At 41.7% G+C, this 17,252-nt stretch overlaps 2 protein-coding genes across 3 annotated transcripts in view; one reads left to right on the top strand and one right to left on the bottom strand.

Annotated features, from left to right (window-relative positions):
- Positions 1-4,447, top strand: part of HDHD2 (haloacid dehalogenase-like hydrolase domain containing 2) — a 48,278-nt gene extending 43,831 nt beyond the window's left edge. For both annotated transcript variants that reach the window (XM_011949355.1, XM_011949356.1), the window contains exon 7: positions 3,069-4,447. In XM_011949355.1, coding sequence (XP_011804745.1) covers positions 3,069-3,172 — 104 coding nt within the window. In that variant the 3' untranslated portion in view covers positions 3,173-4,447. The remainder of the gene's footprint in view (positions 1-3,068) is intronic.
- A 5,142-nt stretch (positions 4,448-9,589) lies between these two features.
- KATNAL2 (katanin p60 subunit A-like 2) overlaps positions 9,590-17,252 on the bottom strand; it is a 93,927-nt gene continuing 86,264 nt past the window's right edge. The window contains exons 14-16 of the mRNA XM_011949353.1: positions 12,350-12,512; positions 11,396-11,498; positions 9,590-10,946 (exon numbers count right to left, since the gene is read on the bottom strand). Of these exons, the coding sequence (XP_011804743.1) occupies positions 10,807-10,946; positions 11,396-11,498; positions 12,350-12,512 (406 nt within the window). The 3' untranslated portion in view covers positions 9,590-10,806. The remainder of the gene's footprint in view (positions 10,947-11,395; positions 11,499-12,349; positions 12,513-17,252) is intronic.

Below are 17,252 nucleotides of genomic sequence, written 5' to 3'. Positions count from 1 at the left end.
ATTTTTTAGAAAAAGTGACTATGATGTTTGTTCAAGAAAATGTGGTTGCTTAAAATCTGCTTTGAATTTCAAATAGAAACAAGAAATGTAGATGGAGCTACAATTGAATAAGAAGTATGTGGCGAAGGTCTGTACAAAGAGTGAAAACACTGTCTGCTTGTGCCTGAGGCCTGAATTGAACCATTGGAGCCCTGCAGATATTAACACCAGTCACTCTAGAATTAACACAGTGGGTTTTTTCAAATGTCTCAGTCAAAATGATCACTTTCCCAGGAATGTAACAGCCCTGTGAGTAAGCAGAAGAGGAAGAATGAAATAAAATCTGGAAAAGTAGCCACACTTACCAGCCTCCATGTATCTTTCTTTTCAGATTTCTGCCTTTTGCTGTTTTATTTTCTCATTATTGAAGAAATCCTGAGATAACTATTTTTGCTCTTGTGTATTATTCCCATGAGTGTTTTGTTTTGTTTTGTTTTAGCTCATGTAATTAAGGATTTACAGTGAGCTTCAAAATGGTACCTCTGCCAGTGTCTTGATGGGCCCAGCTCTCCCGGCTGGTCTCCACTGGCTCTGTCATCTTTTCTGACTGTCATTTGGTTGTGACCAGCCTTTCACAGGCATCAGTTTAGTCTCTGAGAAGCCATCAGCATAACACAATCAAGTTCAAAATGTGTAATTAGTAAATCAACTAAGTACAGCTCTTGGAAACAGGCATATTTGTACCATTGATTTTTGGTCAGAAAAATCATGAATAACCCTACTGTTCTAAAAACGTGGAACAGCCAGCTCCATTGATAAATTTTAACTCAGTGCAGTGGACAAGTGCTAGGCTTCCCAATGTTGAAAATAACCGTATTTTAATTAATATTCAATAACAAGTGCTTTTTGTGGATCATCTTGAGCAATTTTGTTTTTCAAGGGGTAGCACAGGGTAGATACTCAGTATAATTTGATCAGTTATTTGTTAAATATTTTTGACTAGTCCTAACCAGAATTTGTTTAGCATGTGAAACAGTCATCTAGAAAAAAAAAAAAATAGGATCCTTCTTTGACTTCATATATCATCAACATAGCATCCTGTAGTTTCTCCCCCCGTTCATCATTTATCCATCCATGAAAGCACAGGTTGCAGCAGTGAGTGAGTCAGCCATGAGCAATGCAGGGAGCTTCATTCACTCAGTGAATGTTATTGAGCCCCTGCTGTGTGCCAGGCATAGTGCTAGGTGCTAGAACTAGAACATATACCTAAGCCACTTTTGTCAATTTGTACTTTGTAGAAACCCCACTTGCAGAGCCACACTAAGCAAAAGCCTTTAACTCCATGGCTAAGAAGCTTATGTCTTTGTCCCTTAGACCACTAGATCCAGAAAGTAGGTAATATAGTAATATTCAGTCATTACTTACTTGTAAGATCAAATAGAAACCTTGTAAAGGAGTTTATACTTAATGATATTTAAGCTTGGGAAGAAAACTGGCAGTAGGGCTTGCTGCGGGGACCATACTATGGACAGGTGCCTTCAGGGTGCTAACGAGAGTGAGGTATGTATTAATTACCTTTGTACATTTGATGCTGGCTGCCTTCCTGTAAGAAGTTACAATCAGTAAGATAAGACAGGAAGCGTCTTCTCCACCATAATGCAAAGATGTGAAAAAGAGGGTTTTTCAGGCTTTGTGTTTGTCTGGCAAAGCCTCTTAAAGAAGTAGTTGTAGAAAACAGCATGTCTGTTGTTGAAAGAGCTGAATTTAGGCATAGAAAACTGGGAAGAGCAGAAGAATCAATAACAGAGACCACAAAGGGATGAGAGAGCAAGGGGAAAGGTGAAGGGCAGAGGCAGCCCTGGTGGCTACAGGGCAGGAGCTGCGTTCTGCATTTCCTCCCTCCCTCCCCTCTCTTCTTCCCTCCATTCAGTCTTTAAAAAGATATTTACAGGGTGGTTACTATGTGCTAGTCACTATGTTAGATACTTGGAATACACTGGGACATAGATATAATCCCTGCTCTCAAAAAACTTAGTCTTCTTAAATGCGAGACATTTTAAACAAATAAATGCATAATTACAAATTGTTGTGAATGTTCTAGAGGCAAAGAACAAGGGGAATGACAAGGGAGGGGTTTTAATTTGGATGGAAAGGTGGGGTCTGACCTGAAGCATGAAGGAGGTAGGTGAGAAGAATGGAATGACAAGGGAATGGCAGGTATGAAGGCCCTCAGAAAAGCCAAGTCCAGTCTGGAACTGCAGCCTGGTGAGCCAGTAGCACATGCTTAGGTGAGAGGGTCGCTGGGACTGTATGACAAAGGGCTTGGTAAGCAGCAGTAGAGATTTTGGATTCTTTCTGAAAGGCACTGGGACCCATTAAAGGGTCTTTAAATAGGGACCATGCACCTTCTGACTTGCAAAAGCTCTTTGTGACCACTGTGGAATGGTTCCTCTGCTGTGTTGAGGTGTTAAACTGTGTCAGGTGCTAGAACAGCAGGCCATCTTGAATTCCAGGGTTGGGAGAGTCAGGCAGTGAGCCTGCTGCATGATGCCAAGTGGCCTGTCCTGCCTGGCCCCAGGCCTGCGAGCATCCATCAGTCTTTCCCTCCCCAACCCAGGGCCTTCTCATCTGCCAGGCTCCCGGGCTGCCTGGATCCCTGCATGTCAGCAGCACATCCTGTTCCCGGTCGCCATTGGGAGCGGATGAGTCCTCTGCCCTCTGGGGTGTGGGCTTCCACTTTGAAGAATTAATTTAATCACCAGCCTATCTTTAGGGCTGAGGGTAGGGGAAAGAAAATGATTTCATCAGCTGTGAATATGTGAAGAGAATCTTAGCTGTCAGGCGACCCAGTACCTGTGGCCTATCCATTGTGAATGACCAGAGGGCCTGGGGAAAGGCTGAATGTGACATTTCTTTGATTGCCTCGTTTACATCCTGAAGCCTCAATAAAAGGTGATTTGGGAGATGTGCGGCCCCTGATTCTCTCAAAACTGTAAGGGTGGTTCTGTGATGACCCAGGTGCTCATGGGGTATGATTAATTTAGCATTCTGGTGGTAGCCTGTGTTTACTGGCTTTACTTTCATTTCAGGGAAATACCGAGCATCAGATGAAGACAAAATTAATCCACCTCCTTACTTAACTTGTGAGAGTTTCCCTCATGCTGTGGACCACATTCTGCAGCACCTGTTGTGAAGCAATGTGTGCGTCTGAAGCAACTTGAAACGCAGCTTCTTACTGTCTGGAATGAATCCCTGACCAACTCAGTGCCAGCATCGGTAGACATACACCAGTCAGTGCTGATCGCTTTTTAACCCTCTTTTGTTGTGCATTAATTAGAAAGAAAGGTATTGAATTCCGGCCAGCCAGTAAGCCTTGCAAATCTCTTTTATTTTGTAACTGAAGATGAGACCCAAAGAAAGGGAAAGCTGAGATTTTGTGCCATTCCTTTTAAAATATTCATCAGGTTAGGCAGGGCTGAGAGGGAGAAGCTACCACAGGGAAGAGTGTTCTCTGCTGTCTCCTCACTGGAAAACAGGGAGGGGGGATTTCAGACTGTGAAGAAAGTTGAATGGTGGTTTTTAAATTATAAAGTAATGTATTAAAAGGTGCATTAGGCTGTAGTTCTAATATTGAGTTCAACTGTGAAATCCATCAGATGTGCCAAATGGAGAAGACAGAAGTAACAAAGAGAATTGTCCTTTAGCCCAAGTGATACAGTGAATTTGCTTTAATAGATGTTGAAAACTAAATTTTCTACTGTATTCCCAGCATGGGTGACTTCTTTTTCTCTTCATTAGCCAGAGATGACTAATTTAAATTTAGAACCAGATTTTAATTTAAAATAATACTTCCATTAATAACCTATTCATTGCAGATACCTATTATACTGTGTAACAGTTGTTTTGGAAATTTTATGTAAAATTAAAACTATCAGTATTTTACAGATGTTTTAATTAGACATTGTTATTAACAGGAACAGTGCAGAAACTAGAATCAAGCCTTGTAATGTCTTATAGACCATGCATTTTTGAAGTTAGTATCCACTAGGGTCCTATTAACTGTACATTTGCAAGATTTCATTATTTTTGCCTCTGACACTATGGGAAAAATTTTTTAGAAGCTATTGGGACAGATTCAAGCTTTTATGTACTTGGTTACTACAGCTGTAAAATGAAATCTCATCTTGTAGCATGGATTATTCTTCTCATGTTAAACCCATCAAAATGAAGGGGACTAAATAGGTAATGATTTTCCTAGTGCATTTGCATACTGTGACAATCCTGGGTCTTGCAATAGTTTTATAGGGCTCTTGGGCATTGAATTATTAGGATGTAATTGTACATCATTGTAGTGTTCACCTTATTGAAGCTCACTCTGATGTTAATGAGCTTTGGGTTTTGATGCTTGTTTAGAGATCAGCAGTCTTGGATGGGAGGGAACAAAGCTAAATAAATAGTAGTTTGGTGAGCACTGTGTCTTTGTTTTTGCAAATACCTTGTCTTAGTGTTTATGTATCCCAGAGTGCAAAAGACAGATGTGATATGACTACCACCCCAAATCGTAAGGATGAGCAGAGTGGCTAAGAGCATACTCTGGATCCTGGTAACACAAAATTAGCTCTCTGGCCTTGGGGAAGTCACCTCATCTCTCTCATGCCTTCTTTCCTTATCTATAGAATGGGGATAATGATAATGCCCACCACATACAGTTGGTGTGAGCATTATGTGCATGAACTATATATTAAGTACTTAGTATATCACTGGGCAAATGGTAAGTGCTGTGCGTTTGTGATGATGATGAAGCAGGACTGTTGACATTTAACAATCTGAAAAATGTTGGTAGAATTTATCTTTACATTCATCTCAGTGGAGACAGTCTTCCTGAGGATTTAAAAAAAAGAAATTCTGTACTACGTTTAGACTTCCTCAGAGTAAAGCTGCACACAGAGAGAGCTCAGCCTGCGAGTAGAGAGCTCTGCGTGGTACCTGGTGGGTGGGCTGCCTTCACTTTTGCCCTGTTGCTTGGGCACCTGGGTCAGTGATGCCTTGGCTCAAGTATTACCAAATGTTTGCTAGTGCTATGCACTGAGTGCCCTGATTATGGTGGGAAATAAGCATATTAAGAAAAAGATTTTGCCTCAATGATCCTTTCCAGTTAAAGAGCTAAGGAGAAGAATACACATTACTCAAGAACACTAAAGATCCAACTCGGCGTTCCCCTTCTCTGATGTCATCCCCGACTTCAGGATGGGGCAAGGTGTCCCCTCCTTCATGTCCATGTGGCACTTTAAGAGTGTACTTAGGTCTTCATATGCTCTTCTCCCCACTAGACAGGACTGCATCTCATGTTTTTTAAATTTTAATTTTGCTACCCAGTTAAATTTGAGTTTCATCATTCTTTCCTATATCTGCTGCAACACAGGTAAGCACTCAAATGGGTACTGAACCAATAAAAACTATCATAGGAGTGTAATGCTAGAAAGCATAGCTTGGAGTGGGAAGGAGAAAATGTTCATTAAATAAACACTTGGAAGTAATGGATCAGATGCTCTGGAGACAGGTTAGAGCTAAACCCAAAAAGGGAACATCATTGATGGGTTAGGAAGTGAAGAGGATAAAGGTCTCCTGAGCATGGTGGACCCAGCCGGGAGAAATGCTTCTCTTCTTTCCTCTATTCCACTTTATCCCTGTGAGCCCTGAAAATCTTAGTTTGAGATATTTAACAAGCATTATATAGGACTTGCTAACTGACCGGCCCACAGTAAGGTTCATGAGAATAACTGAAAATCTTATTTATAAACATTCCAATCCATAATGTCAGCTGGTTAGTCTGCCTTGGGCCTCATGGAGGAAGTTTAGTAACTGAAGTTTCTGAAAGGCTTCGTTTACTGGCTGTCCCATTTAAAGGGTTATCTGGTATTAATCTCAAGGATGGTGTTTGCATCAGTTTTATTATAATCCTGTCCTGCGCCAGAAAAGGGACCATGTGACACCTTGGGACTGGAAAGGTTATTAGAAAACATCCATTGTTAGGAGTTGAGTGTCCCACATCTGCTGTGAGCCAGGAGTGTGGAACAGAGCAGAGCTCCAGTTCAGGGGAGGACAGACGGTCGTTCCACCCCCTCCACCCACAACTCCAGAGTCAGCCAAAGGTTACAGTAGCTCTGCTTACCGTGCGTTCTGTATCGGTGAGAGCTCATCGTAATGCCTAGGAAGGGAAAAGGAGGATAACCTACCTCACTCTAAGTGACAGTTCCATCAAACTTTACCTGTAGCCATAATGTCAGAAATTCCGGTGGAATAATATATGTCAATTCACACATAATCCCATGTTTTAGAACTTAAGTAGTGTGTTGGCCAGGGAAGTTAAAAACACCTACACTGATTGTGTTCAGTTGGTTTTTGGATCAATGTGTGTTCATGTAGGATAAAACTGAAGTCCTTGGGCACCTATAATAGAGAATTTTTTAAATGACACTAACCTATTGCATTAAAACAGTGCCTCGAGCAGTAGAATCCCTTTGTCATATTAGCAGTTGTTTGCAGAGGCTGTGTTTGCATTATCATGTTTATTTGACATAAGTCACAAAAGCTTTTTTCAGCCTAAATGCACAAGACTTTTGGTGACTTCCGTATTAAACCAGCCATCAAGGCCGCCTGTCCCAAATCATGTTGCTATCTTTAAGGAGCAGTAATGAGGGTGCCAAAGTCCCAGAAATCATTTGTTTCAAACATTTGAATGCTTTTTCCAGTGCTTTTCTTCATGTCATACACTGCTCAACTCCTGTTTGTTTCACTAGCTGATCTTCCTGAAAAAACTGATATTTAATGTTCTCTGTGAGTAAAGCATAAGGGAGCTGGAGAGAATACAGCTGTGGCTCCTAAGATGCGTGTCTTTTAGTTGGGAAATTAATACATATAAAAATGTATAACAACACTAAGGGCTCTGATACGTTAAGAATGGTTGTGTAAGTCCTCTAAGATCACAAACAGTGAGCAAAATGCATGGGAGTAGTAGTCACAGACAGTGCTCAGATAACCTTTGGCGTACACCAATTTAAATAATCTTTCATTCAATGGCAGTGAAAAAAAAGTACTCCAGGCATGGAGCTTACATTTGGAGGGGGCAAACAAATGATGAAACATATGCATGTATACATAGCTATCTAATACGATGAGAGATTGATGAATGATGAAGAAGGCCAACAGGAATGCAGTTACTTTAGGTAAGTATGGTCCGCCAAGGAAGGCTTTTAAAAGTGAGTGGGAGCAGGCCGTGAGAATTCCATAGGTGTATAGTTAACCTTGATTGCCAGCATCTGAACACCAGGAGACTCTAATGCAAATCAACTACTGGGTTTTCTAGGAAGATGAGAAGAACTGTCTATGTTAGATCTAAATTTCCATGTCCAATTGGAGCAGAGTCATTACTGTGTCTTTCAGAGAGTCCCTGGCCCTCTCTAGCTCACCACCATCTCCACCTCTGCTTTGCCTAACACCCATCTTACTCTTCATTTGCCACTACATTCCATGTTTCTGTAGATCTTTGGGCTGTGACCTCTACTTTGGAAGAAAATATATTAAACTTTCCTCCAACAGCTATCAGGCCAATCTCCTATGTAAACTTAGATATATACTTCTAATCTAGTTTAAAAAATAATCATGGAGACTCTTAACATTATATTAAGTCGTATGTGTTCGTCTCTTTTTCTCTTTTTCTCAAAGCCATACCAAAATAAGAGAAAGGAATAAATGTAAACCCACAGGGGCAGCCCACAAGAGAAGGTAGAGGAGGCATCAGTGGATGAAAAGGTACAGTAATCTGAAAGGTGGAAACTGGTTGGAATGTTGATAAAATCAGTGCAAAGAAAATATAGCCAAAATTCATCCTGTAGAACAACTTCAAAGACTCAATCTTGCAGACAACAGGTAGGGAGGAAGTGAGGTACAAGACAGGATTGAAAGTGAGGAACTGGTTAAAAGTTGGAGCCTCAAGAAACTTACCCATCCTGAGCAGTCAGATGCCAACCCCCAGCCAAGGCAGGAGAATGGAAGTTTTCCATTATTCTCTGGAAAAATGGAACCATGGAAATTAAGGCCATGGGAACAGTGGGCATGGTGTAGGGCCAGGGTGAGATGCAGGGCTGGAAATGGATTAGGTACAAATTGCTTATTCTGCCATGGTCCTCTGCTCCCCTTTCCCTTAGAACACCCGGACCAGAGCGGGTGGGAAGGGAGTGGAAAGTTTATCTGGTGTGTTTGGTCATTTGGCAAAGAATATTGATGGGCACCTGACAGGTCCGAGAATGTGTTGCCAAAAAAAAAAAAAAATACTTAGAAAATTAAGCAAATAGAAAAATGAGGCAGTTGTTAATTCTAGGGAAGACAAAACAAGAAAGCAAATGTAATTCTAATTCACTAGCTGGCTCTGCAGTTAACAATGTACATTTCTAATAAAAATACTGATTATTGAGTTAATTTAAAATCATAATACAACTTTTGGAATGATGGAGAAAGACACATGTACGTGGTAAGGAAAGGGCAGAGAGATGAAAGAGGTACACTTCATTTCATCCAAAGCAGGAATAAATGTATAAAACATCAAGAAGAAGCCACCAAAGTAAATGTGTGACAGAAAAACATCCACATGCTGAAGTATTTGAAGACAAATTTTCTTAGGAAAAAAGAGGAGGACTGAATATGTGATTGAATAGAGGTGGAAGTGTTAAAAACATGGACTAGGCGATATTTAAAGGGAACAGAGGATGTAGAGATGCAGCAGGCACACAGGCTGCATATGGGGTTTTGGAAGTGGAAGAAGGTTAAGTGTATTCGCTGTGAGGGATAGCAGAACTGCACTTATCCTGATTGCATTCAGGAGCCGTCAGTAAGCAGAAAGGACCCAAATGTATTGTCACAAAGCATGCTATCCACAGGAGCACTTCCCCTGCCCCTTTACCCAGTCACTCTTGGGTACACGTACAGCACCAACTTTCCCACCGCAGCAAATTTGCAACAGCAGTTGAGATTTTATAAAATTAGAAATTATGGTAGTGGCCACAAGCGAATGGACTAGCAGCTACAAGAAATGTCAGCTGATGGCCTGACAAGAAGAATCCCCCAAAACCATAAAGCAGACGTCGGAACTTAGGCCTTACATCAGTCTTGGGCCATTCAATGTAGACTCCTCTATATCACTGGTCCCCAAGCTTTTTGGCACCAGGGACTGGTTTCATGGAAGACAGTTTTTCCACGGACTGAGCCTGGATGGGGGGTGGGGGATGGATGGTTTTGGGATGAAACTGTTTCACCTCAGATCATCAGGCATTACTTAGATTTTCATAAGGAGCGCATAACCTAGATCCCTCGCATGCACAGTTCACAATAGAGTTCACACTCCTATGAGAATCTAATGTTGTCACTGATCTGACAGGAGGTGGAGCTCAGGCAGTAACGCTCACCTGCCTCTTAGCTGCTGTGCAACCCAGTTTCTAACAAGCCACGAGAGGGTACTACGGGTCCATGGCCCGGGGGCTGGGGACTCTGCTCTGTATCACTGGTGCTGGCGTAGTGTAGTGCCTGATGCTCATGAAGACGTTTAAGCATGTACTGAGATGAAATCTTTTTTATTTTCAATTTGTTAGATAAGGTATATTTTCAATTTGACATTTTCCATGAGATGATGTTTAAAGAGGTGTTTGAGAATAATTTCAAAATAATCAATACCCCAAAACATGGTTTAGTTTTGTTTAAAAGGGTAAAAATCCTTTGGGATACTTAGCTATCCAAAGTGTCTCTTTTTGGAAGTTTTTCCTCTTGAAGAGTCTGTCTGCAGGGATGATGAAAACAAGGCAAGGAAGAGAAAAGAAGGTAATTTCCCACAGGTAAGTTCTAGTGGGGGAAAAGAAGTCGCATTACTTAGTGGAAGCCTTCAAAATGTATCAAGGGTTCAAAGTAGATGCCTCAGATTGTGAGTTTCTGAGAGAGATGCTTCTAGCTGTTTACACCCCCTTGAGAAGGGGAAGAGCCTAAGAGCAGGGAAGACTTGGAACGAATATTCTCGAAGCTCAGGTGCCCCATCCTCAGCTTTGGTTCTGATGAGAAGCTGTGGCAATGGAAAGAGAAGGGCAGAGCACACCGGATGTGAGATGTGAAGAGTTAAAAGATGTTATTGGGGGCCAGAACCCAAAACAGTCATACTGGCAGCTGATGGTGTGCTAGTCACCCCGGCTATTAGCTCTAGGATCAGAATGCTCGGTGACATTTCTGAGTGGGGCTTAGTTTGGAGGGGTTTGCTGCTGACAAAGCTGGATGGAGTCAGAATTAGGGAGAGCTGATGAGATACAGAATATTGTCCAGAATGAGAAACAGACTGCATTGCCGTCCCTGCCCTCATCCTTCTTCACCCTGGGACTGTCCGCTGGGCAGTGCCTGTCAAGCTTAGCTTCTACTTGGCTGCCCCAAATCAGGGTCATCCTGTGCCTGGCCAACACAACGTTTCTAAGTACATCTTTTTCTGCAAAAGTTTACAAATGAGTAACATTACAGAAAATTGTTCATTAAAATTTTATGGAGTCTAATTGTCAGAAAAATCTCCATTGTATGACCTAATAGCACATATATGTATGTAACTGAAACCCTCAATATTTTGCTGACATCAGTAATGATGTTAATAAATATATCTCAGCTATCCAAACAATACAGTGGCTCAAGTTAATCCAGTCTTCAAGAATAATTTTCTCTTTTCCATTCCAATCATTTTGTTCTTCTCCCACGGACACTAATAAATTAGGAGACCTTTGTGGCCGGGTCAGGGTAAATGTGGTTTCAAACAGACTCGAACTCTCTTTGCCAGGCTGAGTATCTCTGAGCCAGATTCTTTGCGGAGGGCTTGGTGTGAGTTAGCACATCCAGAAAGTCGGCAGTGGTTATTGTATCCAACTGGATCCCAGGTAAGTCGCTGCTTTCTAGGATAAGAACACAACAGTAACAGCACAACAATCGACCTCTTGGTGATCAATGCTCTTGAAACGCTAATAGACCTTCTTTCAAGACAATGCATAATGCAGCGTTCTTAATTGTTAATGCAGCAAAAGGCAAGACTAAGGAGGGCTGGGGAAAAATTCTTTAATGTGCAACTGAGTTAGCCCCTAAGGCCTAGACAAATGGATCCAGCCCAACATCAGAGTGTGCCAGAGAAATAAAAGCCTGAGCCCTAAGGAGTTTATCTTCTGCGAGCAAAGTCAATCTGAATCAGAACACCCACAGAGGAATGAGTTGAGTGAGGGATGATTTGACCAAAAAACGTGTTGCAAGTGTAAAGCGGCACCAAGAACAGGCACCATGCTCCATCTGCTGGTGAGAGGGATTTTTACACAAATTTCCCAGAAAACCTTCACAGTGATCCAACCCATACCTGACTGGTGATTTTCAAGTGCATCAAAGATCTTCCTCACGGGCCGCATGGCTGCTTCCCTGCAGACGAGCTTAATGTCTGAGCCTGAGTAGCCCTCAGTCTCCTGAAACAGCCACAAAAACCAGCCATTGGTCAGTGGACAGAATGCTCCTGGCCATTACATTGTTATAGGCAGGACCCAGTATCAGAAGTCCTGTGTAGATTCTGTATCTGTCACCCATGAACACTCTAAAAAGATTCCCAGATAAACAGTGCTTGAGGAAGAGACGCTGCTAGCATGCTGGGATAACCTAAGCAGCTGGGCTAGAAGGGCTTTCTAACACCATCAAAATATGCTGTAAGATGCCAGTAAAGGACCAGAACACCCAAGTTAGCCTATCGGGGTCCCTGTGCTCAAATCCAAGGATGTTCAAATTTGGTAGGCACGTTTATTCTTGTAAATAATATCATACCTGCCATTTAGGAGCCTCAGAGAACATTGTGTTCAAATGTTCACCAAAAACAGGCAACATTTCTACAACACTCTGGGAATGGACACTAGTGATAATGTGCATAATAGACATGTACCTGGAGCTTTTCTGTTATGTAATCATCACAGTCATTCTTTGTGGCTCATCTGCTACCCATTTTACAGATGAAGAAACTGAGGCTTAAAGAGTAAGTGCCTTCCCTGAGGTCACACAGCTAACAAGCAGCAGGGCCAGGATTTGACGATAGGTTTTCTGAGTCTAAACCCTATGCTGTTTCCACTGCCTCACACTGTTTCTCCCTCTCTGAATATTTTTAAGTGACAGGGAGCTTATTCTTCCCTGAAAATGCCCATTGCATTATAGGGGCAGCTTTGATCTATTCTAAGTGTCTTAAGCTTCTATCAGCTCATGGTAAGACCTGGTCTACAAGATGGCCATGTGGTGAGCCCTTGACCTACATGTGCCCCTCTCCAGGGCAGCTGACCTGGCTCAGCACACTGTACTCCAGCTCTGTGCGCAGCTCCAAGGCCCTGCTGTTGCTCACAGGAGGCAGCCAGTGGTAGATCATGGCCTGCCTGGCCTCCTGGCTGGGGAGATCAACCAGAATCCTCTTCTCCAGGCGGCGCAACATGGCACAGTCCAGCTCCCTAAAATCACACCAGAAATGGAGCTGGACAGGGCTGCAAACAGTTTCTGAACAACTGTACTTTAAGAACAATTTAGCATTGCAGGAAGCAATTCTGCATTTTAACTCTCACTCTACATCTATGCCTTGAGTGGATGGGACAATTACTTAATATTATTTGGAGAAAGAATTGCTGAGAGAGAGAAGTGAGGGAGGGAAGGAAGGGAAGAGAGGGAGGAAAGCGGAAAGGAAGGAGAAGAAAGAACAGGAAGGAATGGAAGAGAGGGAGGGGAGGAAAGCAGAAAGGAAGGAAAAGAAGGAAGGAAGGAAGGAAGGAAGGAAGGAAGGAAGGAAGGAAAAAGAACAGAAAAAGAACACATCTTCAGAACTCCTAATGAAAAGGAAGTAATTTTAGGTGACTTAATTTGGAGTACAAAAACCAACTAACAACCAGCAATCATGAGTATTCTCATTGCAGTTGTAACATGAATTATTCAATCCGATCTTGCCAGTAAGTAAATTATTGCTGACAATAACTTGGGCACTCTAAGTACATTAATTCTTCCAAAATTCTCAGTCCTTCTGGAGTGAATGACCCTCTCACTTCATTATATTGGTGAACTTAGCAGCAGTGGTCCTACCTGGGTGCCCAATGCAAATACGGCCCTTTCAGACACTCACTTTTACTACTCCCCAAACTGTCAGGCCAAGTTTATGTGGTTCTGCATCTGCAGGCCATATCCTTAAACTTCTTGATATGGTTTGGCTCTGTGTCCCCACCCAAATCGCATCTTAAATTGTAATCGCATAGTTCCCACATGTTGTGGGAGGGACCCAGTGGGAGATAATTTGAATCATGGGGGCAGTTTCCCCCATGCATGCTCTTCTCATGGTAGTGAATAAGTCTCACGAGATCTGATGGTTTTATCAGGGGTTTCCGCTGTTTGCATCTTCCTCATTTTTTCTTGCTGCCACCATGTAAGAAGTGCCTTTTGCCCCCTGCCATGATTCTGAGGCTCCCCATCTATGTGAAACTGTAAGTCCAATTAAGTTTTTTCTTGCCAGTCTTGGGTATGTCTTCACCAGCAGCATGAAAATGGACTAATACACTTCTTTTTTTATTTTTTTTATTATTATTTTTTGAGAGGGAGTCTCGCTCTGTTGCCAGGCTGGAGTGCAATGGCTTTCAAACTAATATAAAAGTAGAATAAAACAACTGAACATCCATATACATACCATCTTGATTCGACACCAGTATTCTGCCATATCTGCTTCATATCTCTTTATCTACCTATTCTTGCTAAATTATTTCAAAGTAATTTATATCATGACACCTCATCCCTAAATATTTTAGCATGCATTTCCAAAGAAAGGCATTTGCTTACATAGCCACAATATCACTATGACATCTGGCAAAACTGATTCTGTAATATGTCTAATGCTCAGTCCATATTCAGATTTCTCCAATCAGGGTGGAGGGTGGGAGGAGGGAGAGGATCAGGAAAAACAACTAATGGGTACTAGGCTTAATACCTGAGTGATGAAATAATCTGTACAACAAACCCCCATGACACAAGTTCACCTATACAACAAACCTGCACGTGTACCCCTGAGCTTAAATAAAAGTTAAAAAAAATTCTCCAACCATCCCCAAAATATCTTCCATCATTTTCTGACAAAAATCCAGTGAAGAAATATTCATTATGTATGGTTATGTCTCTTAAATCTCTTTTAATCTAGGTCAGCCTGCTTGCCCTAGACCCTTTTTGAAAAAACAGGGCCAACTGGAGAATGTCCCACATTCTGAATTTGTCTGATGCTTTCCTTGTGATATCATGAAACTGATTCCTCTATTCCCTGTCTCTAAGAGGGAAGTTAGTTCTAAAAGCTTAATGAGATTTAGGGTAAATATGTTTTGGCAAGCATATTACATAGATGATGTTGTGTTTTCATATTCATCAGGATCCACACATCTGTGTGTCTCACTGTCAGTGTGGTGTTTGATTTTCTGGTGGCCATGGAACTCTCCATTGTAAAGAAAAACATCTTTTCTCAGCAAGTAGTAAGTATTCTGTGTACAATACTTTGACACTATAGGAATGCCCAATTCCTTATACCCTTTCAACTAATGGTTTTAGCATCTATTGATGATCTTTGTGTGAATCAGCTATTTCACTAGAGGCTGCAAATGCTGATTAAACACACACCCACATACACACACACAGTTAGATTTTTTTTTTTTTTTTTTTAAAGCCAGGGTCTTCCTCTGTTGCCCAGGCTGGAGTGCAATGGTACCCTCTCAGCTCACTGCATCCTCCACCTCCTAGACTCCAGCGATCCTTCTGTCTCAGCCCCCCAAGTAGCTGGGACTACAGATGTGAGCCCGGCTAATTTTTGTATTTTTTGGACGTAGTTTCACCATGTTAGCCAGGCTGGTCTTGAACTACTGAGCTCAAACAGTCCACCTGCCTCAGCCTCCCAAAGTGCTAGGATTACAGGTGTGAGCCACCATGCCCGGTCTGGATTTTTCATTCCAAATACATTATTTGGAGTTATTATGAAATTACATAGCACTATTATGTAAAGCAGAGCTTTCCCTCATCAGCTGAGACTATTTGGCTACTCTAAATTACCATTCCTGTTATCAATAGATCATCTTGAGTGTGTATCTGTGAACTGTTTATTTGATTTTCTAGGATAGAAATGAGGAAATTCCTGTATGTTAGCCTTAGCTAACAACGAGCTGGGTGTGTTGACTAATGACTGTAATCCCAGCCCTTGGGGAAGATGAGGTAGAAGATTCACTGACTATGCTGGGCAACATAGTGAGACCCCGTCTCTGCACAATATAAATAAAATTAGCTGGGTGTAGTGATGCACGCCTGTAGTCTCAGCTACTTGGGAGGCTGAGGTAGGAGAGTCACCTGAGCCCAGGAAGCCGAGGCTGTAGTGAGCTGAGATCACACTACTGCACTCCAGCCTGAGTGACAGAAATAATTTTTAAAAAATAAAATAAAATTTTAAATTTTTTTTTAAAGTAACAATGAAAACATCACCAGGTATTTCTTATTCATAAAAACACTGAGAATTTCTAAACTGTCTTCCTATTTTTTCTTATTCTCATTCTGAATCTATGTTACAATATTTCCTTTTAAATTGAAAACATACTTCCAGGGAGCATATCTGAATCCTAAATCACAGCAACCAGATTTCTTTAAGGAGTGTGTCTTTGCCTCTCCTATTGTTTGTCTAACCCTGAGCTGAAAATCCATAGTCCAGGGGTGCCTTACTGACAGTAACAATGACCTATTTCTTTTTTGCATTTGCTTTGTTCTTCTATCAGTCTCACCCTGTTGACATACATCTCACATCAGAGACTCGGCCACCTCTTCCCTTGCACAATCATTCCCCCTCTAAAGTCACATTTATATTCAAGGCACAGGGTCAAGGAAAAGAAAAAACCGCGCTTCACAGCAGAACTTTGCCTAGCACTCCAATTGAGGATGTGCTCATCTTTGCTTCAGATGGTTTCTTCCTTGTTCATACTCAGCAATAATATGCAGCCAGCAGGCAGCAAGAATGATGCTGTTTTTCTTGATTGATAAGCACCCACACCACACCAGTTGTTTAATATTTTTAATATCACCCCTGCATATAAGCCACAAAAATATGTTATCCTTCATACCCAAGGATGTTCCAACAGAAGGCTGTCTGTGCTACTAAGGTTGAAATAAAAACACTGTATTAGTCCATTCTTACAATGCTATGAAGAAATATTTGGGACTGGGTAATTTATAAAGGAATAGGGTTTAATTGACTCACAGTTCCACATGACTGGAGAGGCCTGAAGAAACTGACAATCATGGTGGAAGGCAAAGGAGAGAAGCAGGCATCTTCTTTACAGGGTGGCAGAACAGAGTGAGCACTTATAAAACCATCAAGGTGCAGTGAGATCTCATGACAACAGCATGAGGGAAACCGCCCCCATGATTCAATTATCTCCACCTGGTTCCACCCTTGACAGGTGGGGATTATGAGGATTATAATTGAAGATGAATTTTGGGTGGGGACCAGCCAAACCATATTACACTTCATTGTTGATGAACTTTAACTAAGACTGCACTTAAATTTGGGGATAAACAGAATCACTTCTGCTTCCTCCTACTAAACACTGCTGAAAGAGTTTTTGAATGGCATAAACCCACAAAAGCAAACAGAATTGGAGAACTGATTGAAGCAAAGATATGAAAGCTGGGAAGCATAATGATGAGTAAAAGAAACTTAGTAGAACTGAGAAGCTGCTTTCTAAATCAGCAGTAAAGGATGTCAACAAATAATCTGAGTCACAGAAACCCCAAGAGATTTGGCAGTATCTTCTACCTTTAGAGGTGAGGGTGAGGGTGGGTTGAAAATAGGGGGTTTGATTGCCAATTTGTATATAAAAAAAGTTAGATCACAGATTTTCTCCCCCTCCAATAGTAGTGGAACTGCCTCTCCCATACCTTGGCAGAGGGTAAAATGGAGGGTCTCCAAGCTGGGAAACAACCAGGCTCAGTTGAAAACAGTGTACTGTATTGAAACAAGGAGATACTGACTATCCCTAGACTATTAGCAGCCAAACTTTTGCCCTCTAGGCAGGAGATTGCAAAAATCATCACTTGGCAATCTGACCAGGCAAAGAGAAAGACCCTAAGGATACTGATATTGGGAGTTCCCCAACACAATAACCCAGTCAAATCTCAGTACATGGAGCCCATAGTTG

This window comes from Colobus angolensis, unplaced genomic scaffold, assembly GCF_000951035.1.
Source record: "Colobus angolensis palliatus isolate OR3802 unplaced genomic scaffold, Cang.pa_1.0 Scaffold299, whole genome shotgun sequence".
NCBI classification, from domain to species: domain Eukaryota; kingdom Metazoa; phylum Chordata; class Mammalia; order Primates; family Cercopithecidae; genus Colobus; species Colobus angolensis.
The sequence above is the reverse complement of the archived record's forward strand: the minus strand, read 5'-3'. Positions and strand labels throughout refer to the sequence as shown.